The 26,918-nt window shown below is 41.2% G+C and overlaps 1 protein-coding gene across 6 annotated transcripts; it reads right to left on the bottom strand.

Annotated features, from left to right (window-relative positions):
* Positions 1–78: 78 nt before the first annotated feature.
* stk39 (serine threonine kinase 39) lies at positions 79–26,896 on the bottom strand. 6 transcript variants are annotated; one of them, XM_056424100.1, is made up of 20 exons: positions 26,811–26,896; positions 26,672–26,730; positions 25,293–26,559; positions 20,106–20,218; positions 19,260–19,368; positions 18,511–18,649; positions 18,036–18,091; positions 17,613–17,722; positions 17,331–17,432; positions 16,276–16,409; positions 16,093–16,141; positions 15,382–15,447; positions 11,805–11,927; positions 11,136–11,165; positions 10,644–10,700; positions 9,585–9,646; positions 5,280–5,332; positions 5,031–5,099; positions 4,062–4,126; positions 79–1,494 (listed from the first exon to the last, which is right to left on the bottom strand). In XM_056424100.1, exons 3-20 carry the CDS (start codon positions 25,396–25,398, stop codon positions 1,420–1,422), a joined length of 1,518 nt encoding a protein of 505 aa, XP_056280075.1. In that variant the 5' UTR covers positions 25,399–26,559; positions 26,672–26,730; positions 26,811–26,896; the 3' UTR covers positions 79–1,419. The 6 variants fall into 6 exon arrangements, with proteins under 6 accessions (XP_056280075.1, XP_056280084.1, XP_056280092.1 ...); XM_056424109.1 differs by having other exon boundaries at positions 25,293–25,432; XM_056424117.1 differs by having other exon boundaries at positions 26,672–26,709; positions 26,811–26,886.
* Positions 26,897–26,918: the final 22 nt, after the last annotated feature.

Here is a 26,918-nt window from a genome sequence, read left to right as displayed (position 1 = left end):
TTGTAGTAAAAGTGGTACCAAGTTATGACTGAGTATGTTATGACGCTGAGAGCTAATAGGAAAGACCACACATTTTTTTAAATAATAGCAATTCTTTATTGTGGCTTTTCGTCAGAAATTTGACATCAGCTGATTACAGAGAGGGAACAGGGGTTATATGCTGAAATGGGACACATACTGTACATAGAAAACACAATAAATTACTTCATAATAAAGAATTAAGTAGAAGTTAATATTTACCATTTCAATACTTACAAATAATTTAAAGCTGGACATTTTTGGACAAACAAATGGCTTGTCACCCTTTCAATAGTTGCCTTTTGGTTTCATCCCCAGATGCATTGTCATACAGTACATTTAATTAAGTACTAAATTTTTGGAAACAAAGGGTTTTGTAGTGCAGCAGGACAGTGCAAGAAAATCAAACGGTTGTGGTTTTGTCAATGAACCTGTCGTCTCAAGACAAGTCGACCAGAGCTGATTACATGACTGCAGGTTCTGTTCAGTTGTATTTGTCTGATGACAAAAGCACACACGTTAACTCGTCTCCAGGGGCTAAGCATTTGCTCATTGGGTGCACACACTCAGCCCAAAAGTGCATTGTAGCTCGTCTCATTAAGTTAAAATGCTTGATTAGAACTGAAATGGTCATCAGCAGGTTCGGCTCTTTGTGTATGCTCACTCATTGTCTACTTTCTTAGGCACAGAAAAATGAACAAGGCACCTCTAACATCTCTGAAGCTTTAGCACTGTGAAGAGCAGCAAATTAAACACAGGAGCATCCAGGTCTCTTCTTTTTTTATCCTCCACTCTCAAGCACATGGCAGCTTGACACAGAAATACAACTCATTCTCTTTTTAGACATTCATTATGTTGTTGTGAAAATGTGCTTTCCCCCATAAATTAACTAAATATAACATTCAGCCAAAAGACCTTCGGGAAACATCACAATCGAGTGTGTTGGTGAGATGCCAGTCAAATAGTTTTCACTATGGCAACAAAACGGCATGAGAAACGTAAAAATACTTTCTCATTTCAATGAGAGCTTTGCTGAACACAAAGGTAATGTGACGTAAAACAAGTAGAAGAAAAAAGAAATAAAAAGAACACATTCAAAGCTACATCTTAATCACCTTGTGTCACCACCTGAGTGCATCTTTAAGTTCCTGGGCTGTCTCCTGATCCGCTCTGAGCGCTAGGCGGTGGAATGTTTTTCAGGTGAAAGGTCAGGGGACAGTAAGCAGGTAAGTTGGCGCTAAGGAGGTGTAGGTGGGGCGGTGGCCGAGCTTGGGGTCAGGGAAGGTGAAAAGGAGTGAGGGAGGGTGGTGGGTGAAGATGTTTCGGGAAGTGATGGTATGTTCCTCAGTCTGTCTGAACGGTCTCCCCACTGTCTCACCTGCAACCGGCACGAAGAGGCCATCAGCTCACACTCAGCTGTGCAAAGCCGATCAGCTTCACCTCGTCAGGGATCTCCGAGTCGTCGCAGCCAGAAGCCTGATGAGCAGGAAGACGTGGTTATGGCTCACGTTGCCACTTCGCATCCTGACGCTCTCCAAAACTAATCCGGCAAAATTTCCAGAAGCAATGCTGTGTTACAGCCTGGATTAATCAAGGGACTGAAACAAGTTTATTATTTCCCAAAATGTGGATTTGTCAAACTCAAATCGTATACAAAGAAATAAATACACTGCATTGATCTCACCATCTAATAGTGTGTCTGTATAGCCAACGCCTGATATTGATTGTGTTCCTCTCAAATGCGTATAATCTGCTTCTGAGAACAATAATCCTCTGCAAATGCACAAATGTTCTCCTGTTAACTAACATTTCATAAAAACAGCTCAGTTGTTCTAGGAACGTACTTTGCCTTTTTTTAAATACAAATATTAAAGCATGAAATGCATTTGAAAACAATTATTGTATTAGTTATAATTGATAATTGATAACATTATACCAATTATTACTGAAATTAAGTATTGTGAACTATAGTTTTTAGGCTGTGCAAATTTGTATTGTTCTAAAGTGTTTATAAAATCACACTTAGAATTGTAAAGAGATAGTGGATAGTAACATCTGGCTAATAGCCAATCTGTTTGATTAAATCTGTTTGTGTGCTATGTTAGGTCACAATATTACTATTATGCAGTTGAAGTAAAAGTTTAAATAAAATATTATGAAGTCGAAGTGTTTGTCTCTGTATATCTGGACATTTCTATCACTTATCACTTAAATCTATGTATAAACAATATGTGTAAGTAGCTTTTCATGGTTTATTGTGATTCTAACTTTATTGACTAGAGTTTGGCTAAGGCAGTTTCCCGTTTTAATGTGATAACTGAGGTCCATAAAGAAACCGTTTTCCTGGTTTGGCGTGGAAGAAGCTGACTGGCTGGGTCAACACTCTGACCTCGGTGGCATCCAACACCTTTGGGATGAACAATAACTGCAAGAAGACCTTATCACCCAACATCTCTGCCCATATTCCCTCCCCCTGTGGCTGGATGGGTAAAACCCAGGAATGGATCCTGTTATTGCAGCAAATTATTGTCCAAGATGTTGCAATAAAATGTTCAACAATCACTCATGATAATGTTCAAACGTGCTGGAACTATGCTGAGGTGTCTACATACTTTTGGCCTTGTGGTGCATCATCCCTCTAACGCACCAGCTCCCAGTAAAAAATCACAACATTTATTCTATCGGCCGCTGAACCTTCCGGCACCTGCATCTCACCCCGTTGTTAGGCGGCTCAGATGCTATTTGCAGAGGCCATGCTGAAGGCAGTGTGCATTAAGATCTGTCTATGGAAGTGTTTCTTTTTCATCCAGCTCTCCCTTGTCGAAAAGCCAGTGTGAATGGGAGCCCTAACACCTGCCGGCCTCTTGCAATTCACACCTGATTGGGGAGAGACGGAGAGGTCCACATGGAGGGACTGTGAAAACAGGTCACTCTGTGTGAGCTCCATTGTTTATTGGTGACCTCTTGTTCGCATCAGTCATTAAGTTGCTATAGTACCAACACCATAAATTGCCTGCCTAAAGTGTTATGAACAGTTTCTGTGGCGAGGGAGGGTAATTATTCAGACTCCCTGTGTTTTGTGACACTGCACTCGTAACTCTTGGTTCACAAAGGCACAGTTGAGCCGCAGTGAGGATTTTACAGCATCTGCAGTGGAGCAGCATAGGGAAATGGCAGCACGCCCATTCATCTACGTGATGCCCCGTACTGCCCTCACTCTGCCTCTCCAGAGACTGGTCGTCCGGCAACAGTCACTAGCTGCTGATGAGGCAAACATGGAGAAATGTCCTTTGGAAAGCACTGGGACCCAAAGCACAGATGTTGTCTACCCACAATTACAGAAAGGTCAATTAAAGCAGAACTTACATAGTTGTGTCAAATCCAAAATAGTCACTGTTTTTCTAATTTCATACAACGGTGACTTTGTCTAATGGCACATAAGCGACAAGCACTTAGTCTGTGTTTTGAACAAAAGTGGAGAACAGCCTCTCTGCAATGTCAGTAGGAGGGAACTCCATTGTTACATTTAAAAAGAAGTGTTTTAGATGACAGTGTGTGGATAGAGTTATTTTATTCACCCAATCCGAGAGTTTTTAAAAACAAAACAGTCACATGTGTCATGCTATACAAATAATTAAGTTGTTTTATCCCAAAATACACCCAAACGCTTGCCTTTTTTGCTGTACATTGGCTGCGCGCTGTACTTTTCATGGTTGAGTAATATTTCTGTTGTTCCACCTACATAATTTATTTAGGTACAATCCAGAATCATAGAGGCTAAGAATTGTAATTCTTAAGTCAATATTTTTTTTGCCCATCCCGATTAGGCAACACCAACCAAACATTCTTAAAATATTTTTTGGGTTTCATTAACTTAAAGACCTTCGTCAACAGAAGCTGGTTTCTGCTGAAGCCTTTCTAATAACTCCAGCACTCACATTACTCCTTTGACCTTTCATCAAAAAGCCATTTACGGCTTGACTTTGTCAACCGGAACCAACCCAGGAGGGTTATCACCCGCCATCCATCATTTGGAAACTCACCAGCTTAAAGGTCAATACTTTGTAGGTAGTTGGGTCATCTACAATCTTCTGAAGGTTAGCAGCAACTGTCATGTAGAGGGAGGGCACACAATAACATGACGTTCAAATAACATCAAACTACTTTTAAAAAACAATGAAAGGCTAAAATTAATCTTGCAGTGCTAGATGAACTCCGGGGAAACTAATACAGATTAATTACCTTTTATAATGCAAATTATTAAACACCTTTTTTTTTAAAGTTTATAGAGTTTCTTTCTTTTCAATAGAACAACTCTGTAATGAAAGCAAAGATGGAAACTAGTCCAGATGGAAATTATATATTAAGAATCTGGAGAACTACAGTAATGATTGAACTAACTAAGTGACTAACAAAGAATGGAATAAAGAAGATGGGTTTGAAATAGAGGTGGATTTCAGATGATAGAAGAAATATGTTACTGAATATCTGACCACTCCCTGCAATTAGCATGTATGATCTGGAAGTTTATATTATCAGTTGTACTATTCTTATAATAAATGAACCCACTCCCTCCAGTCATATTAATACTCCCATTCCTCAGGGCACCGGCCAAGAAGGTGGAGTTTCCGCCATCTTCAATTCAAGCCTATTAATCAATAAATTATAATTTAGAACATTGTTTGTCTCGTGGGGTTGTTATTTAGAAATTGTTATACCATCATTTCTTTGTCATGAATTTTAGATATGGAAGCAGCTAGTTGGATATTTAAACATCATACTGTAAAAAAATATACATAATATATATATATGATCAGATTTTTGATACAATGTAATTTCTATAAATTTCAGGTATGTCAGATTATATGGAATTACCAAATGAAATAAAACTATAATGGCATTTCTAGGAAAATGCTGATACTCTCTAAGTGATGCATTTTTACGGTACTTAGGCTTAGATAAATATGTATTCAGACGACACAATTTATCAGAATAAAAAGGTCTAACATTACCAATAAGAACATCCTGCCCGTTGACCAGGCCGGCCGAGAACAGTTCCTGGGAAACGCCCTCAGCTGTGTCTAGTGAGGGAAACATTGGCAAATATTAGGCCTGCAGGTCATTGTGTTAGTTTTGAGATATTAAATTAGATCCTGTCAAGAGCACAAACACTGCCATTGCCCACACAACAATTCATAGCGCACAAAGACGTTATCGCAAGGTTAACAGCACATTTAAATCCATATAGGCAGAGCTCTTACCTCGCCCGGGCGTGAATTCAAACCGGATGTCATTAAGCTCCTTTCTAGAGTTCCTGAAAGAAGAGTCAAAAGGGCATCATTGCACAAGGAGTATCTAAAATGTCAGCTCTGCATCTTTCTATTCACAGTTGACTTTTTAAGGGTCTCCTGTGGCAGCAAAAACAAGCAGCGCCATTTAAAGGAAGCAGAGACATGACTGAAGCTGCAGAACATGAGGAAACACCATGACACAGGGGCCGAGTGGAAATGACTTCAGTGAACTCGCAGATCCTGCATTCATTGAATTTTGTTTGTGTCCACTTGGGGGCAGTGGAAACAAGCTGTAAACACAACATGACATATTATCATCACTTGATGTGGTGAACATGCTGCTAACACTGATATATTTACTGAGTTGTGCTTGTGTTCGCCTGACAAATGGTAATCCCATATTTGCTCTACTTCAGACGCTGTTTTGGGAAAATATCTAATATCTAATAATAACTGCGACATGTTTGCTCCACTCTGTACACCAGCCTGTCACAATCTTTGTCTGTGTGTTGTTTGGTGCATTTGGGTCCACCCCGTGTTGCCCTATTTGCCCCCCTCGTGACAACTGTACATGAAGAACTGCAGGAAATGTTGGCATCTGCTTCTCTGAGCATTTAACTGTTCAGATGATGGGCTCTTAGATTCTGTGAGGATTAAATGTGACTCACTGTGATTGACATGTTTGTTATAATGTAGCTGCAGCTTCGAGGTGGCACTAATCCTTAACCCTAGAACACAGTCAAATTAAAAACAGGCAGGTATCAATCAAGCTTGCATCAATGCATCTTTTCAGCATCAGCTTGCTTTCATTTGCATCACTTGCATTTGAAATATGGCTTTAAAATGTGTGCGTGACGGGGGAGTAGCAGTAATAAACGCAGGATGTTTCGTCCTGCTCAGAAGAAGTGTGGTAGGAGAAGATTTCGTTCGTAGGTTTGTAGACTGGTTCAATAAATACCACGGCCAGCCCACAACCCTCTTTCAGTTGAGATTAGAGCCACAATTTAACACGTTCAAAAGGAAAGACATACCTGCAATGAGGATGTGAGTAGAACGTTGATACAACACAGATACAACACAGTGGGAGTGACTAGTTACCATCAGCTTAGCTGTGAATCAACTTTAGAGTTTCATTTTGAAAAAGAAACAAATCAGAGTGAAGAGCAGAGCAGCAGTGGAGCAGATGGATGTGAACAGCATCTCTTTTCCCAGCAGAGGGAAGGCTGTCAAGGCAACATGTACGTAAAGAGCATCAAAATCATGCCCAAAATCTGCAACCTTTTTAAATACCACTCTAAGGAGTCAATGTTTCTCTAGTTCAACAGCAGTAAAATTAGCATTAATCCCCACACATTATACATTGTGAACCGGCCTGCCTCTGTGAGATGAAGATGTATAATCCTGGACAAAGACAGGTTTATAGCAAATAATGGTGAGCAAAAAAGGTACAGCGTGATCATACTGCTTATTCACCACTAAACAGGTCTGTGATTTGAGGTAACGGCGTCAATAAACATTTAATTGGCAAACATAATGGAGACTGGGAGGGAATGAGGAGGGGGGTGTACACCAGGTATGGCTTGTCAATACATTACAGACAAGCATTGCTGGCTTTCACATAGTTGGCAGTGGAGCCAACTGGTATCACTAAATGCATTGGGTTGGTGACATGACAGGGTGGACATGCATTGGGCACATACAACGGCCAAAGCGTGAAATAAAGCATAGTCAGGTTTTAGGGGGGGTGTATTAGAGAGTGTGCAGGGCAGGCTGTTGAATAGGAATCCTCTAAGTGTGGTTTTAACAAAAAACTATAATTTAAAAGGTTTTCAGGCAGGGATGAATTAGTGATATCGGAGGTCCAGTCCTGTTATGGAGTGTTCTTTGTGTCCTGTTTTGTCTTTATGTTCACTTTTCTTCTCAACTCTGATCGTATCTTTGCTTATCCTGCCTGAGGCAGCGGTTTCCCTTCTTCAGCCGCCCCTCGGCACTGGAAAGACAGTTGGCTGGTCACATCCAGTTCATTAATTTGAACTAATTGTGAGCGCATCCCGAGGGTTGATAACCGCTGAGGGTTCATGGACTTGTTATTGTAGTAACAGTGAGATGGCAGGAGGCTGTACACTCCAGGCTAACGTGTGACATTGCTTCCACTAACGTCGCTCTAAAGCCGTTTCAGGAGCTTCCATGACATTTGTTATAGTTCTAGTTACTCTTTTACAGAAAATAACCTTTATAAAACAAGCAAATGTCCCCTTCAGACTGAACTGCTCAGTGAACTCAGTTTGCATCTGTGCTATTTTGAAGATTTAGGCTCCAATGACAATGCACCAACAGCAAGCATTATGCAAGACTGAACTACTCTTCCAAACTGCTGACAATACTCAGGAGACCTCTGTGCCATTGTGAAAAAAGAAGAAGATTGACTGAGTTCCAAGCTAAATGTTGACAAATATCCAATCATGCTGCTGCTGTTCGCCCATTCCCGCTAGAGAGGGAATCGTATTACCATAAATGCATGCTAATGAGCTAAACTCACTTATTAGAATAGAGAGGAAACAAACTAGTTGTTTATTTTGCTCTCTCAGATACAATTATTTTCATAGATTCACTATTTAACTTTAGAATTTTGACAACTGGTGGTTAATTGTTGTGTTTTTCTCCAATGTGTTCGTAATATATCTCACCTGACAACTGACATTTAAATAAATACTTATCTTTGAACACTCTTCTTTTAAATTAAGGCATAGCGCCATCATTTAAAGCTGGGGTTGGCAACAGCAGAGAAACCAGGCCGCTCCAAAGATCCAAAAGTTGTAAAATATTTAGCAATAAAGTCGTCAAGTTGGAAGCGCTGACAGCCCGTCTCCTCAGGCCGCCTCTCTCCGAAGCCACGTCCCCCAAAATTATTAACGTAATCCTGTCAAAACGACCGGAAACAACGAGCATGGCTATTGTTAGTACTCACAGCTGTTGGTGAGTGCATGGGAACAATACGCACGGACCGGTGGGCAGGGAGCCGGTACAACCAAATTAAAACATTGGAGTATAAAGCATAATAGAAATACATCACTTACGTATGTCAGACTGGAGATTATGTCCAAGAAGAGTGTGTAGTGGAAGGACTTGGTATTCCAACAGGGCATATATTAGCTTTTGAAAACCTCTTAAATCGAAGAAAAAATGTAATCAGGCTTCATGACTTTACATCCAAGAAGGCATCTGTCCCATGTTTGCATCTCTCATACTAAATATTATAGCTGACAGACCAGAAAGATGGTCAGACAGCCTAATTCTGGGATTATATTAAATATAGTGAATGCATTCCTCTGTAGAGATTAATTGATGTTCCACCCAACTCTGCTTTGACACCTTTTTACAAGCTGGTTCTGAAGTTAACAGGATATATTGTATTCATTCAATGAGAGTTTATGTTTTCAGAGTAGTAATTGATATTACCATATTTAATATTCATCTTGTGTTAAAAAAAAAAAAACTTAAAAAGTTCAGACCATCAAAACTTTTAATTGTAACCATCATGTTAGAATAACAAAGCTGTTGGCTGCAGAGTGCTTCAGATGTCGGTTCACAGGGGAACTACAAGCAACGCCAGTCAACAAATGCACCATTGTCTGTGTGTTGCAACCCTTAAAATGGCCTCTCTCTTTCTCAATTGGTGTGTTTGACTTATTCAGAGAGATGATATATTTAATATAATAAAAGGGTATTGTATTTCGTACACTTGCCCTGCACTCCCTTATTACATATGTAAGTGTGAGGGAGCTACATTTAGTTTGTTGTCTTCCAACAGGAAGTGTCTATATTGATCATTCTCAGGCCAAATCACAAGCCACCACTTTGCCATGACAATATCTCCGTGATGAACAACATTGTCTGGGGAATTAAAGCAAGAAGCAAAGGGTGCCATGAAAGGAGGAAAGCAGATTGTGGAGCCCAGCAAGAGAACCAATGGAGTGTAAACGACACAACCGGTGAGGCAAAGGGAGACGAAAGGATCCATGACGATGCCAGATCCCCCCTAGCAGGCAAAGACCATTCGGTCTATTAATGGCCTGCATGTTTACGACGAAGCAGAGTGATGATGCATGCAGAACAATAATAAGTCATTTTCTGCATTTCAGCTTTTACTCCATAGAAACAGCGATTTAGAAATGCTTTGTTGCCATGAGTGATCCAATTCAAGCTTTTCTGAGGATCGCCTTGTGTATCAACCGGTGACTGAGAAAACAATCTGAAAAGAAGTGTGTGTCTCACCTTAGCCGAAGCACCATGTTCAAAGCACCTTGCATGTTGGGTGAGTTCCCAAACGGCTCAACCTGCATGAGAAAACATCTGATGAGGAGGCAGTTTACGTGGCACACTGATGCACTGAGAGATCAGACAAACCGAAAAATGTTAAACTGAAAAGAGAAAGAAGCTTTGCGCACAGCTTGTACTGCATAGCAAGAGGCTCTGCAAGACCAAAATATAGTCCGAAAATGTTTCAGCGACGGCTCATTTGGCCCATGTGGTTTGTTTTTCTGGAAAATGTCTCCGGTTTGTTGCAGCTGCAGGAAAAGTTGTACGGGAAAAGAAAAGGAGCAATACATAAGGGGTGCAGGGATCTGACTTTTTGCCCTAATAGCGATACCGGGGCTTTGGATACAGAGTACGGTTATGATATCGGTGGTTAATTAAGAAGCTGGATGCCTCTCTGTGTGGAAGAGTCGGAGATCGTTCTTTTATCATTGTGACAACACCAGTAACTTTGTAAAACAAAATGTAACAAATAAATACATAGATATAAATATACTGGTATTTATCAAGAAAATGGTTTCCAATGCTAGATCACACTGTCACCAATACTTAAGCTCAGTGAGCCAGCGTTGGCTGGATATCCAATATTCGTATTGATACATCTTTACAATACATAAAGTTGTATTGTACAATACTCTATCACCGTTACCAATACCATTTTACAAATTGTCTCTTTGTACGGCAAGAATGGACTTCAGGGAGAAGAAACGACAGTGTTATATCCTAACTAGAAAACACCTCAAACTGAGTAAATAGGTAGCATCGGCAGTGAGTCTTGAGATGGGATACAGCTGGGCACCGCGTTGGCAGGCAGGCAGCCGTTTACTCCGATTAGTGCTGAGAGCATCTTTCCATGAGACCAAGATTCAAACACAAGCACCGCCTCCTTACACGCGTGCACAGTCACACACAAGCACAGCTGCACACCCATGGATGACAACAAACACACAAAGACAATCACTGTGGCATCAAGGTCATTGAATCATGACAAATTAGTGCTGCTGCTGAATCCCTCACCTGGGGATGCTGAATAGACAACCCTTCAATAGAGATATTGTTGACATTCTCCTCATTCTAGGAGGAACATAATGAGAGGCATTATTGTGAACATTATATTACATCCTTGGAAAGAAGAAATATGAATAAAAAAAGATATATCATATATATATTTTTTTTACATAAGAAAGTCATCTAAAAACTATCAATGAGGAGCACTTTGCTGGCTTTTTTAGACTCTCTAAAACAGGTGCTTGACTGTTTTGATTAATCTGCATACAACTGTGTGTGTTGCAATAAAAATTCAAAATTTATTTCATTTTCTTAGACAAGCTGCAGCCAAAGTAGGCAATCTAATTGCATTTCCAAATATACACTTCTGCCATGCTATCAAGTTATACAGCAGCAGAAAGGTACAGTTTATTTCTCTATTTGACTCATCAACAAATTACAAAAAAAAAATTTATAAATCAAATTGCATTTTAAAATTGGTATATGACAGTGCTAACTTACATCTTTGGCCTCATCTCTGACCCTTCGTGACTGGAGGGAGAAATCAAACACACATTTACATTTTCATATCACACAGCCATTTTCAGTTTCTCAAAGAGGAAAAACTTGTTGTGTACACTTTAATTTTTATATATCTGTTTCTCCATGTTTAAGTCGAAATTTACTTTTCACTTCTGATAAATAAAAAAGCCTGTGATCGAAGAAAGGAAACTAAAAACCCATCCTTCTAAAATACTATCATCAACAGTTTAAATCATATTAAATCACAACTTCTGGTAACATAGGATCTGTTGCATCATATATTAAAGCTGGGGATCTTTATCAAAGGGCTCTTTGATTACGGCTGCCTACTCCCTCCTGTCTCAAAATCTTCCAGCTCATTAAAGCGACCTTATGTAAGGCAGAGAAAAGCCACCTGCTCTCCAAAAAGAACGTTCTGATCAGGGAGGGAAGGAATGTACAGGGTCAAAGACAGAGGGGAGGCTACAGAATGGTTTGAGCGACAGGTTAGACGCGCAACAGTACGTAATAACACCGTAATAACTCAAAGTCTGAATATAAATGTGTACGTTGTCGTTATGTGACAATGACAAATGAAACTGAATCGATAAAATAAAAATATGAAAGAATATCCACTGCCGAGGCTGCCCTTGGTGGAGTCCCACTTACCCTGCCCTGATTCACCGCCGCCTTGCCCTCCTCGCTGCTCTCATCCAGCTCGTCGTCGCTCCACTCCCAGTCTCCATCTTCTGTCTTGTGCAGGTGGCCACTGGAGCCCGGGACTCTCCTCACCTGGACCGGGACACACCGCCAGCACACTTAATGACGTCATTCATAGTTTGTAACTGAACACGTATGTACATTGTGGTTTACCCATGATTCTCTGAGGTTTTACAAGATTTTAAATTAGAGCACCGGAACCCCCGTGATGAGCTGATGTAACTAAAGGATCCCCTCAATGAGAACAACAACTGGCAACTGCAGCTGCATGTTGGCAACATTAAAAGTGCATTCACACATCACAAAGCCACATTCAACTCACTTAGTCGGTTTAATAAATCTGACTGCTACATATTGATGCCACCAAATAATATGGCCAGTTTCTCGTTATTACTACATACCAAAGGATTTCATTTTTACAAAAATATTGTCTTGTTATAGCGACATAACACTTCATCTTTTCATATTGAGCATATTGTTCTTTCACAAAATCTACAAATATATATATTTTTTTATTAAACATTTGTCGTTGCAACATAATAAAATTGTAGAATACATCGGAAAAATAAAGTGTTCTGTTAATAAAAAAGTTATTTAAAAAAAAAAAAAATTGTTACGTAGTAATAATTAAAATCTCTCTGAACAACATGAACAATATTGTAGGTTGTACATACTATTGGCTCATTTTCAAAGGTTACTGGTATGCATGTCATCACAACATTGGTGATTTACCCTTTGCTGACAGTAACTGACTGCTCAGTACCACAATAGAAACCACTTGAATAGCCTCAGCTTGGGTACAGCACAGTGAGTTCAGTACAGTACACGGGTAGAATTTATGACTCTATAAATCATGACTTTGAATGTTACCAGCAGAAAGAAGGTAAGTCACGTGTTGCAGCTCTACAGTCTTGAGTCGTGCGTAAGGCAAGAAACGGGCGACGAGTCATGCAGGATGAGATATGAGAACACCAGTGTTACAGGAAACACAGCATACATGTAACTGTAAGCCACACGAGCACCGTTCAAATGCCCCGTCACTCAGGTCAACTTAAAGAAGCACGAACGCTGTGGTACTGTCATAGAGTCACGGTTCCTTCATTCCTGCCAAGGGTCCTTGAGCCAAACAGACACAGATATACAGTCCACTCACTGTAAATGTATGAACATGTATTCGAGTATGAATAGAAACATTGCTCAGAATGTAAAAGTGTTGATCGATGTTGATGTCTGGATTTATAGAGAACAATAACTGATGCACCTTCCATACAGAACTACATCAGTCAAACATAATGTGTACACTCTACCATACATGTTGACTCAATATCAATCCTCTTATAAGTTCCAACTTTTCATTAAGTAACAAATCATTTATTCAAGCCCACATTGGTTGTAAGCCAAAATGCCTAATCTTTAAACAATTAAGACAATATTGTGGGTGTCAGGGTGCCCTCTGCTGGTTACTCAACTCACATGCCCCTGCAGTTCATAATCTCATTTTAAACTAGAACGGGCACTCGGTAGAGCGCATACCTTCGCATATCACAAGAGTGGGCATTGAATTATGAACATTTTGGCATTAGTTGCATGGCAATTGGATATAAATTGACCGCGCTATGGTAAAAAGAAGATTTTGACCTTTTCATGACCTTGACCTTTGACCCGATCAATCCCAAAATCTAATCAAATGGTAATAACCAATGATAATAACCAATCATCCCACCAAATTTCATGCGATTCGGTTTAATATTTTTTTAGTTATGCGAGTAACACGCATACAAATAAATGAATAAATAAATAAATACACGGCGATCAAAACATAATCTTCCGCATTTTCAATGCGAAGGTAATTACTACGAACATGATCTTTTTTGACATTCATATTTATATGCCCTTCCTAGTTTATCCCTCCTTTTCATACAAGTATTCATTTCAAATTAATTTGTTGGTGACAGCTGACTGGAGGATCTGTCATCTCCTTTTCATTCACTGGAGTATGTTCAAGGAGAAGTTGGGTTCCATTTACCATCAGCAGTCCAGTCCAGCTCAGTTTGTTCCACATTAAAATGGTTATGTTCGCAAAAGTTGCTGGTAGTAACTGGTACCTGCACTATTGATGGGTTTTAAATACCTGCACCTACTAAAACCGTTCTGAGTCAAACCACGACCTGCTAAAATACTCGTTAATAAATCACTTGACTCAGACCCAAACCGCAAAGCACCAACTTTATGCATTATAGTGGCAGAATTATCCGGACTGAGCCAAGGACAGAAATCAGGACTGAAAGCTGCAGTGTGTGTGTGCGCCATGCATATATCATATATGTAAACACATGCAATTCTACACACAAACAAACTACAGGAACAGAATAATTACACCAAGGAAAAAAGGGGCAAAAGGGGCAGTTCAAATAGATCAAGAGAGTTTGGGAGTAACTGGACAATATTTTACGAGAGAGAGGCTGCAGTATTCTTGATATAAAGATGTCATGGCATCCTGAGGTGACCCTGCTTCTGCAGTGTTGCTTGTCTCTGCAAGCTTTGGGTAATGTTTGCTGAATAAATAATGTGGAAGACTCCGTAGGTCAAACAAGCAATAAGGACACTGACTCTGTGGCTCGTACAGTTCATCCACCCAATCAGACATTAGCTGGTTGTATTCACTGTGCAGGCTGACTATTTTTCACACGTAGAAATGTAATGTACAGTCAGCATTCACTAATTGTTCATGTTGGGAAAGTGCCATCATTTTAGATTTCACATCGTTTGATTCAGCGTTGTAAATACAGTCCACATTGTGATGGCTGTCATACACTGTATTAACAAAACGTAATAAATTAGCAATAAGTGCTTATCCATTCATTGTAGTGACTGCAAAATATGCCTGTCGTTACCACGTTACCCGTCAACAACCCTCAACCACATTGTGCCACTCCCACAACAGTTGTCTCCTTCTTTATTGACACCCTGTCCTGTCTGTGCGTCGCATTAACGTCACACACAGTAGGAGCCCTGCCATCCAGCATGCCCTCCATTTACTCCCGAGCAGTCAGTGAATTTCCACCTCTCCATGTGGCCACTCTGCCTTCCGCCAATGGCCCTCTGTTCCCATTCCTGTCCCGGGCATCCAGGCGGACTGTTATGTCAAGCCAATATCAGCTGTGCCTGAAAACTGCACTTCCTCCCATTAAACTGTGACCAGGGGGCAACTGAGCAAGTAACCTGGGCAATAAAGTGCTCCTTTGTGATACCTAATGTTATCAATTAATTTAATCCTGTTTGTCATTTCGTGCGGCACTCACAGAGAGCTGCGCTGAGAGCTACTGATGCAAGATGTAAGTCCGCCGTTTGACTTTCCTGCTGCAGTGGCCCATATTTATACATGTGCTACACAACAGGCATAAAGTGTTTAAGGTACTTAAGAAAGTCAGAGTGCCTAGCTCGTGTTGACTGTAAATGCAACATAATTTCTTCATGTTTAGTCAATAACGGAGGTATTTTACAGGGATTGTTTGTGTAAACATACCTTCTTGGCTCTCTGGGAGATCTTTGGTGCGCGACACAAAAGCTTTTCAACCAAATATTCTTTGTTCTGCAAGAGAAAAATGCAAATCAAAATCTCATTATTAAAATGTGTGAATTGAGAAGACACAACTAATCCAAAACCAAAAATGTTTAAAGAAAAAAATATTTTCGCTTTGAGGTTTAAATGGTGTTGAATAAAGTTTGAAGGTTACATTTTATCTTCAAAATGTTAAAGTTATTCCAGTGACTAAACCAGTTTGAATATAAACAATGTTGCTCGGACATGATTGTTTGACGCTTCACCACTTTGTTGAAGCAGAAAAAGTTGAAACCAGCTCAACTTATATTTGTAGCCCGTCACGCAGCAACAAGTGTTGAGGGTCACTTTATAGCTTCGTGACTAAGGCCTCCACTGAAAATGACCTGGAGCCTGTTGTTATGACGCTCGTAGTGCGAACACAGCAACAGAAGATATAGAATTGATGGAAAGATTTAAGTGTTCCTTTTTCCATCAGTATTTCTGCAACTGTATGACAAATACAGTGGTCGTGTCGACTTTTTTACTGTATGTTGGCTGATGTATCAAACTACGTATAACCATCATTAGCAAAAAATCTCAACATACAGGGCTAAATCATTGTTGGAGTTGGCATGAGGCCACAAGCAAAATAACAAAACACACAAAACCTGCAAAGATGGATCCAACAGATACCTTGGCCTTTTGGAACAATTTACACTTCAAAAGCTCTGCGGCTGTTGGCCTAAAGAGAAAGGAAATGTGAAAATTCATCCCAACACAGCTCTCTCTGAATGTTAACCAGCTACTTTTTATTGATCACAATTTAAATATTTAACAAGCTAAATATTTGGTTGACATATGGAAAGTGGTGCTGACCTTTTGGCAGGATCCTTCTGAAGGCACATAGTTATTAGCTTTCTAAACGATTTGCCGTATCTTTTTAGCATTTCCTTGTCTTCTACGCCCGTCTCTAGAGTGGGTGGATCATTCTGAAGAGTGAGCATTAAAACCTAAAAGACACAAAACAAAATTCTCAAAGCCGCCCGTACAATTAAGCAGCAACACAAATATTGTAGATGAGGAAAATAAACTAAAAGCAGGAAACTGTAGAAGACATGTTGGAGAAAGTGAAAGTAGCAGATTTATTTAGATAAAAGGTTGCCTCTTGGTTATTTGTTTAGTTTCCCAATTTGATGCAAAAGAAGCCAGTCAGAATGTGTCACGTATTCATGTTTTTAGAGGTAAGTTTAGGAAGCTATGAGTTCATGGTCGCAGCTTTCTTCTTTCCTTTGAGAGTGCTGGTAAAAGACATGTTGGAGAAAGTGAAAGTAAAATACAGGACTGTCTCAGAAAATTAGAATATTGTGATAAAGTTCTTTATTTTCTGTAATGCAATTAAAAAAACAAAAATGTCATGCATTCTGGATTCATTACAAATCAACTGAAATATTGCAAGCCTTTTATTCTTTTAATATTGCTGATTATGGCTTACAGCTTAAGAAAACTCTAAAATCCTATCTCATAAAATTTGAATATTTCCTCAGACCAAGTAAAAAAAAAGATTTATAACAGCAAAACAAAATCAAACATTTGAAAATGTGTTTCCAGGTGTTTCGAGTTAATTAGACGATTCAAGTGATTTGTTTAATACCCTACTAGTATACTTTTTCATGATATTCTAATATTTAGAGATAGGATATTTGAGTTTTCTTAAGCTGTAAGCCATAATCAGCAATATTAAAAGAATAAAAGGCTTGCAATATTTCAGTTGATTTGTAATGAATCCAGAATGCATTACATTTTTGTTTTTTTAATTGCATTACAGAAAATAAAGAACTTTATCACAATATTCTAATTTTCTGAGACAGTCCTGTAGTTGTGATTCGGACAAAACACCGATAACACCCGAAAATAACATCCAGAATACTCACCTTCATGGGAGGGTAGCGGTGATAGGGTGCAGAGCCTGTTGCTAACTCTATGGCTGTAATTCCAAAGCTCCATATATCTGCTTTGAAATCATAGCCTCGAACCTGTGGGTTTAGAATTACAATAATCTGGGATATCAAATACAGTTAAATCTGTCGGCTTTATGTGTTTCTCTTAATTTTAGTTGTTTGTGTCAAAATAGATAAACTAATAGCAATTAGATCAAGAAATTGATTGATGAGATATGATGAACTGTATGATGTCACCAGCAGCTTATGACTCACCTGTTCCATCACCTCCGGCGCCATCCAGCATGGCGTGCCAACAAAGGTCTTTCGTACTTTATTTCTAGTCATATCTCCCCCTGTGGCTAGGAATGCGCTTACTCCAAAATCTGAAAATATAGATAAACAACCAACACAACGTTCATGCCCAAATTGAACCCGCATGTCGAAATAAACACGACTGCACTCCAGGCTTTGTTCATCAAACATGAAAGAGACAATATATATGAACGTAAATTCGAAATTCAGTGTCAAACTACCTTCATGTGTGGCAGGTAACCTCATCTAAATATAGATCACCTTCTTCATTAGTTCCTCTCTTTCTGTTACGCTCGCGGTTTTATTTACGTTAATGCAACTAACAGCATGACTGCCGAAAAGATGGAACTTAATTCACATATTTTAGGACCACGTTTAACACACCTGCAATCTGAACTGATCCATCTTCTCCCAGTAGTATGTTCCCAGCTTTCACATCCCTGAGATCAACAAAGCACAAACACAGTCCAACAAGAAAGTCATGTGGAGCAGCATTGATTCTTCCCTTCGTGTAAATGAGTCCCACCACAGCCCACCACCATCTGGAACTCTGCCCAAGGGGCTGGGAGTGGTTTGAGCCTCTCAGTGACCTTGAAATGCAGGAAGTTCAGAGAACACAACCACTGCATGCTGCTTGCCAATAAATATAATTACCCGATTGGTTCTCATTTTACATGTTCTTATAACTACAGGCATGTGTTTGTTCTCTTATCCAGAGAGTGCCACCATGTTATATATTTATACATTTGTACATTTTCAACTAGGATTGTCATTGCTAAGTTGTCTTTAAATGAGTTTGTTCATTCCTACAATAAACTACTCAACGAATCATCAACCAGTTAAAAGTTTTAAGTGTTACCGGTGAATCTGTCCATGTCTGTGCAGATAGTCCAGGGCCTCGAGAACTTCTTTTAATATAGTAGCAATTATCGGCTCATCGAGCGTTCGATTTCTGTCCTCTTCTTTGTTTGTGTGCTTAATTATGTCCAGCATTGAGCCTAAACAGACACCAAGGAACAACACAAACATTATGTTTATTCTTCACATATTAATGACAAACACAAATCAGTTGCAATGTTACACATCATCACACGATCAATATCCAAGCACTAATTATTCAGCTTCGGTGAATTGTTTGTCGTAAAAGAGAGAAGATTAAAGTGGGGACCTTCACTGCTGTGATTCTTTTACAAGTGCTATTTACAATAACATGCCACCAAGACTGTGCTACTGTTTCCTTATGACTTAAATAAAGCCAGTCTAAATACTCTGCTGAAAATTTACTTTTTACAGATTTAGATCGGATGTTTTTAGGCTATGTAGCCAGTGGTTAATTGCTCCAGAGATAGCTCTTTTTTATTATTTCATGCAAAGAAAACTTTTCAACAATAATTTGAGTATATGATGGTAATTAACGTAATCAAAAGACAATTAGCATCCAGTATGTGACTGCAATTTGCATTTGAAACAAGTATCCAGTAATAGGGAGTTAAAACCCAGACAGCTGTTATATTGTCATCAGCAGATCAAAGCATGAAACATGTATTATCATCACATTCACTGAGCTTTCATGTATTATCACGCCACAGGTAGGATCCGGCAGCTTACCTCCACTCAGAAGCTTCATGACTAACCAAAGTTCATCCTTCACTACAAAGGAGGTGTAATAGGTGACAATGTTGGGATGGTAGCACTGGCTCATAGCTTGGATTTCTTTCTATTGTGAGAGAGAAACCACCGGATGACAAAATGTGTTAGAATGGACAGATTTGAGTGAACTTGTCTTTAAGGTTCAAGGTTCAAAGTTTTTTATTTGCCATGTGTGCCTAGACCAACAGTCCAGACACATTGGAATTGTTTTGCAGGGCTCTCCGAGTCAACAGAGGTACAAACACACTAGAATAATAAGAAAAAATATAAAAACACACAACATAACGTGGTAGAATATACAGCATTATGTACAGTTTTTAAAAAACAGGTTATCGACATAAAAAAGGAGAGGGCAGAGGTTAATAAATAAATAGGCTAGTGCTGTTCCTAGCTTGTGAACAGAAAGATGGGAAAGGGGAGAGTTATATGGGGATATTGCACATTTTCAGAGGTAGGGGAAGGTTATGTGGGGATATTGCGCAGATTGGAATATTGCACATTTTTCTCAGATAGTACACATTTTTCAATAGTTCTGTTTTGCCATCAGTCTTTTAGTCTTTTAGTTACAACCTGTTTTTGTTGTTGTAACAATCCAAAAGAAGTCATAGTAATGGGACATATTACAACATAGTACACAACCTTTCAGAAAGGTATTCAGTATTATAATCTCTGAGGTGTATGAATAAATATCATGATTCAGAAATACATGGAACAACATGTATCACACTAGAGGTACCAGTACAGCATTAGATAGTAATACAAAAACACTCACTTAGAAAATAAGCCTGTATTTATTGTACTCACCAATAGCTCATCCATGCTGGTCTGGCATTTTTCCAGGTTTATTCTCTTTATGGCGACGCGCTCCTGTCTGGGGGTACAGAGGGCTGCCTGCACCACAGCTGTGGCCCCGCTGCCTGGAATCAGAGGCACAACAGAGTACAGACCAAGTGGTTAGGAGCAAAGAGGGACTCACGGCACTCAGAGCTGCAAGCATATTATCTCTTAACTCTTCAATTGAGCATCACGCTGTGGCTTTCTGGTGTTTGTCTGGCCCTCTGTTCCTCTGGTTTTGTGTTTATTGTGTTCATATTGCATGTGTGCTGGCTGACAATGACATAAGCTGACTTTGAGTACAGCACTTTTTTGTCTGCAGTGTGACGGGTTGTTTACTTGGGTCATTGCAAATCAGGCCACGCTGAAGTGGGGAAGTTGTTCACATCAAGAAGCTGTGACACACAGGATATTGCTTTCCAACTGTTAGTGGTAGATAAGATTCAAGATTCAAGATTCAAGATGATTTTATTTGTCACATACACACACAGGGTGTGCAGTGAAATGAAAGTGGCAATGCTCAGCAGGAATGTGCAAGGGCAACAAGTACACACTATTTACAATAAAAAACAACACAATATTTACAGTACAATATTTACACTAAGTGTGTGTGTGTGTGTGTGTGTGTGCCTAAGAGGGGCAGTTGTGTGGGTCTATGTGGGGGTCCTGGTGAGGTCGGAGTTCACAGTCCTGATGGCCTGAGGAAAGAAACTCCGTCTCAGTCTCTCTGTTCTTGCAGCGTGACTACGGAGGCGCCTGCCTGACCGCAGCAGCTGAAACAGTCTGTTGTTGGGGTGGTGAGGATCCTTCATGATCCTGCCGGCTCTGGTTCTGCACCTCCTGGTGTACAAGTCCTGCAGGGTGGGGAGTGTAGTTCCAATAGTGCGTTCAGCCGAACGCACTACTCTCTGCAGAGCCTTCCTGTCCTGAGCGGAGCAGTTGCCAAACCAGGCTGTGATGCTTCCGTCAGGACGCTCTCTACAGCTCCAGAGTAGAAGGACTGAAGGATCCTCTGGGAAACTTTAAATTTCCTCAGCTGCCTGAGGTGGTAGAGGCGCTGCCTTGCCTTTCTCACCAGAGTGTCTGTGTTTGTTGACCATGTCAGATCCTCGGTGATGTGGACTCCCAGGTATTTATACCCGCTCACCCTCTCCACAGTAGTCCCGTTAATCCCCAGTGGTGAGTACGTCCTCTGTTGTTGTACCCTCCTAAAGTCCACAATCAGCTCCTTAGTTTTGGTGACATTCATGATGAGGCTGTTGTCCTGGCACCAGAGTGACAGATCAGCAACTTCCTCCAGGTAGGCCTTCTCGTCGTTGTCGGAGATCAGGCCCACCACCACTGTGTCATCCGCAAACTTGATGATGGTGTTGAGCTGAACCTGGCCACACAGTCATGTGTGTACAGGGAGTACAGTAGGGGCTGAGGACGCAACCCTGGGGGATCCTGTGTTCAGGGTGAGGGGTTTGAGGTGTGTCTGCCCACCCTGACCACCTGTGGCCTGGCGGTCAGGAAGTCCAGGATCCAAGCACACAGGGGTGTTCAGTCCCAGCTCAATCAGCTTGCCGGCCAGTCTGGAGGGACTATGGTGTTGAAAGCTGAACTATAATCAATGAACAGCAGTCTCACATAGCCCCCTCTGGCTGTCCAGATGAGAGAGTGTGGTGTGCAGTACCTGGGAGACAGCATCATCCGTGGATCTGTTTGGGCGATAAGCAAACTGCAGCGGGTCCATGGAGGAAGGGAGGAAGGCGCAGATGTAGTCCTTTATCAGCCTCTCAAAGCATTTCATGACCACCGAGGTGAGGGCCACGGTCGGTAGTCATTCATACATGCTGGAGAAGCATTCTTGGGCACAGGGACAATAGTGGATCTCTTGAAGCAGGCGGGGACCACGGACTCAGCCAGGAGAGGTTGAATATTGTGGTGAACACTGGAGCTAGCTGGTTAGCACAGGTCTTCAGTACTCGCCCAGATATGCCATCTGGACCTGCAGCTTTCCTGGTGTTCACCCTCAACAGAGCCCTCCTCACACTGTGCTCGGTCACAGAGAGTGTGTGTTCATCCCCAGCGGTAGAACTCACCTCGGCTACGCTAACGGTGTTGTTGTTAGCGGCGAGCTAGCGCTGTTGTTGCTAGCCTCAAACCGTGCATAAAATGAGTTCAGGTCGTCCGCTAGGGATGCGTCGGCACTCACCATTGCGCGGGTCTGCTCTGGTAGTCTGTGATAGTCCGTAGCCCCTGCCATAGGCGCCTGGTGTCGCGCTGCTCCATCTGTGATTCCACTCTGTCTCGGTACCTCCTCTTGGCCTCCTTCACCGCCCTCCTCAGTCCATAGACCGCTGCCTTGTACTCGTCCATGTTGCGGATACAAGACCGGAGTTATAGGCAGCAATGCAGGCGTTCACAGCTTCACGGATGGATCTATCAACCCACGGCTTTTGGTTAGGAAAGACCCTAACTTTTACCGTGGGGACGATGGTGTCCGCTAAGCGTTGCTATGAGGCTCATTGCTACGTCCGCAAACTCGCTGGCGTCACTGGAACTGGATTGGATCATGTCCCAGTCGGCGACACGCAGAGCGTCCTGTAGCTCAGCCTCTGATTGGTCAGACCACCGCTTCGTCCTCATCACTACCGCTTCCCGTGCTATCCTTTGTTGGTACTCCGGTAGCAGGAAAATGGCGGCATGGTCCGATTTGCGAGCGGAGGAGAGAGACAGCCTTGTAGCCTCTCTTGAATGGCGTATAGCAGTGGTCCAACGTTCTTTCCTCTGGTAGCACACGTAATGTGCTGGTGAAAGTTCGGCATGACTTTTTAGGTTTGCCTATTAAAGTCCCCAGCCACCACCACAGCCGCGTCGGGATACTTGTTCTGATGCCGACATAACACATCATGTAGGTCCGATAGTGCTACGCCGGTGTCCGCTTGTGGTGGTATGTAGACGGCTGTGGTGATGACCGAGCTGAACTCCCGGGAAGGTAGAATGGACGGCATGAGATCGTCAGATGTTCCAGGTTCGCGAGCAGGAGCGAGAAAGAGTCTTAATGTTCCTTGGGGTTGCACCACTTGTTGTTAGTCATGAAGCAAACCCCTCCACCCTTAGATTTACCAGACTCTTCCGTTCTGTCTGCACGGAAAACAGAGAAGGACTCGGTTGGGCATATGACTCGATCCGGCACCAGCGGGGTCAGCCATGTTTCCGTCAGACAAAAGATGTTACAGTCCCTCATGTCCCGTTGGAATCTGATCCTTGCCCTAACATCATCCAGCTTATTTTCCAGAGACTGGACGTTAGCAAGAAGGATGCTGGGCAGAGGTGGACGGTGGGCTTGAACTCTCAGTCTGTTCCGAATTCCGCTCCGTTTCCCTCGATGTTTTCGTCGTCTCCCCGTAGTAGCGGCTCCACTGTTGTTGTTGTGGTTCGCTCGTACGATCTCTGCCGGCCACGCTGGATCGATGGAAAAAGTGGACAAAAACCCTTGTTTTGCGCAAAAGTTTATGTCCAAAAGTGTGCTGCGTTCGTATGCTGTTAGTGCCGATGTGTTTGTGGCAAAGAAAATATTAAAAATAAACACAAAAACTAAAAGAGCGCACAATCTCCGCGGAGCTACCACGACGGCGTCTGGACACAGCCGCGCCATCATCAGAGAGAACACATGAGATCTGACTGCTTATTAGTTGATTACGAGAACAGAGGGGGGGCGGGGGCTCCCACCAACTCACAGCAGGCAGCAGCACACAGCTGGGGCACTACTTCGGATCAGTAATGATAGGACTAGTGCTCATCTGCACTGTGCAGGCATGTGGCAAAAATACTCAGACAACTTCCTTTTGGGCCTTTTCAGTACATTTGAGATTTTCATTATTGGGTTAATTAGAAATGTATATTTCTAAAAATAAACGATTCGTGATAAAACTGGAATTGAGCTCTATGTGATTTATGCTGGGACACGGAACTTTTTTGTAGCCTACTTCAAAAAAGCTGAATGACAGAAAGAAAATACCACAGAAGATACTACAGTATAAACTATTTCATAATGTATAGACGCGTACACAGTCTCCCAAGTTATAATACCGAAAACACATCAACCACAAGGTCAATCATGATAACAACCTGCATTGAACACATAGAGACTACATGTTGTCAAATGGTTTATTCTCGCTCCGTTTATAAACCAGTTAAACTGTGTAAATTCACTGTGCCTTTGACACATGGCTTTTGTGATTGTAAGAACTTAAAGGTAAATCTATTACAGAAAATGAATCAACAACAACTAGGGTTGTCGATTAGGTCATGAAGGAAAACATCCTAAAATGTGTTTGTTGCAGCTTCTCCAATGTAAAGACTTACAGCTTTTCTCTGATTGTGAATTAAATATATTTGTTAGACTTTTGGTTGGACGTTAAAGACACATTTTTAATCTTCTGTTGTGAGACTTTTTGATCAACAGACTAAATGATTCATGTGAACAAGTATGCATAGTAATGAATACAATAATAATAATAATATAAATAAAAAACCACAACCAAAGTTAAATCAAATTTAAAAAATAATAATAGTTAGTTACAGCTCTGCGAGGAGTCGAGTCTCTCACTTTTTATTTAGGTTTAACTCAGTTTTAGTGATGTTAAAATACTTTTCCTTACAATTATAATAATGACTATAATGACCATAAACAGTATTACATGTAGAATGATTAGCCTATTAAAGTGCATGTTACACTTGAACCATCGCCCACTTGTCTTGAGTTGATGGGATAAGCTTAGTAACTACGTGTAAGTGGCATCACAGATAACACAAGTGGAACAACACGGTGTTACTAATGGCTAATAAACTGGACACGTGCCATAAACTGGCATCCAGGCGGCTGAGATCGCACTGAGTTGAAAGTGACATTTACAACCACGTGCAACGCAGTAAGGTGCATTTCACCAGATTTGACTGAATCGGGGTCACACACACAAAGCTGATGTGGACCGCATGTCTCTGGTAACATCCGCATTGCAAAGCACAGCAGGAGGCTGCTGGATATATAACGTTTTGTATTCTTTAAAAAGCCGGTAGGCCCCCTCATCTTCATGCCCGGCTGACAAACCGCGGCGGAATGCCTTTCAGTGATCATTTCCAGCCCGCATCACGTCTCCCGGTACTAACCTATGACTTCCTGCAGCTCGTACGACTCCCTGGTAATTGGCCAGCTGGTTGTCAGCGCTGGTTGCGGGTGGAGGACAGAAGCCGGAGCTTCGCCTTGATCCGCCATGATGAGGATGATTCTGCGCTAGTTAGACGCCTCTCTAGCAGACAGACAGACAGAGAGAGGGGGGGGGGAGGAGAGAGAGACAGAAAGGGAGGGAGAGAGTGAGAGAGAGTGAGATAGTCAAATTTGACCTCACCTCCTCAGGACAAATGTCATCTGGCGGCTGCAGCAGAACAAGACATGAGACACACAACCCGGAAAATAACGGACAGTACACGTGCGCGCGCACACGTACACACACACACACGCGCACACTGTATCGTTGCCGTACCGGCGGCATACAAGTTAACAGTTCACAAAGGCCCGATGCCGTGGATTGACTGTGTTCAACGCACTCAGAAAGAAACTGATCGAAGTAAATATATCATTTCATATCCAGGAGAATCAAGGGCATCCTGTGTTTAACTAAGTGGATGTTTCAGTACATGTATTGAGACATTAGTATATCACAGCACTGCCCTGAAGTTGATTTATTAGTATCGGGTAAAACGACTTGGCAGCTTCTTTGTGTGAGACAGTAATACGTGTGTGTGACGATTTCATAATGTCACATGTAGTCCAGACTGCAAGTGACGTTGTTGACACTGGCCAGTAGATGGCGCCACCAACTCTTTATATATGATGACACCACTGCTCCATACCGGAGATGTGAGCATGAACCTGTTTATAAATGTATTGTTACAGAGGAAAATAGACATAAGAGTCATCTTTTTGATAGATTGTAATATGAATATGTCTTTTGAAATGTATGTAATGAATCATACCTTAATTAAGTTATGATATTCAGTTTTTGTTAAAGCTGTTGAAGGCTGTTTTTACTTAACATCTAAGTAATTCTGGAGTATGTAGTTCTGATGAATTGCCTTGTATTGGAATACCAATATATATAACTGGTTGGACAAGATAGTACACCTCTAAATAATTAAATATAAACCAAGAGCAACACAAACTGTAGCCTTAAAATATCATACAGGAATATAGTTGGTAAGTGCCCCAAGCTATAACGAATGCTTTGGTTTTCTTTCACTTACAAAACATCAGAATACTAGGTCACAGAATAATATTTATTTATACTTCCCGGAGGTCGACGACAGGCGATCAAACTGTCAGCAGGTGGCGTAGTTTTCCAACATGTTGTCGTCTGGTCTTGTTTGAAGTACATTTCTAAAGCGTTTCCATATAAATTACGTTTAAATTTCAGTTAAAAAATAAATTAATAGATGAACCTTTTGTTCGAGTGTTTTAATAATAATGAATCAAAGGAGACATATCTCACCTGGTCGGTTGGTCATTGTGGGTTATTCCTGCGATAATCTAACAGCGAGATGTGTAAAACTATTAAAAATTAAAAAATTAAATAAAAAGTCAGTTAATAAGGAAATGTGAGTGGCTCGACGCAGACATGCTTTATTCACCTTGATTAAATCCCTCGTCGGGAATCCGGCAGCACGTCCGCTGACTGTGTTGCGTGACACTTGAACGCACCAATCGCTCGCTGCGGAGCTGATTGAGTCTACTTCACG

Source organism: Pseudoliparis swirei, chromosome 2, assembly GCF_029220125.1.
Source record: "Pseudoliparis swirei isolate HS2019 ecotype Mariana Trench chromosome 2, NWPU_hadal_v1, whole genome shotgun sequence".
NCBI lineage: Eukaryota > Metazoa > Chordata > Actinopteri > Perciformes > Liparidae > Pseudoliparis > Pseudoliparis swirei.
The sequence above is the reverse complement of the archived record's forward strand: the minus strand, read 5'-3'. Positions and strand labels throughout refer to the sequence as shown.

Bases quoted from the DNA above. Each gene is read 5' to 3' on its own strand.
- stk39 (XM_056424100.1), bottom strand. From the start codon at position 25,398: ATGGCGGATCAAGGCGAAGCTCCGGCTTCTGTCCTCCACCCGCAACCA. The intron at 16,142-16,275 runs GTCAGCACCACT...CTTTCTCTTTAG, and splicing joins CAGAAGGATCCTGCCAAAAG to GCCAACAGCCGCAGAGCTTT. The intron at 5,333-9,584 runs GTGAGACACACA...CTCTTCTTTCAG, and splicing joins AACATGGTGCTTCGGCTAAG to GAACTCTAGAAAGGAGCTTA.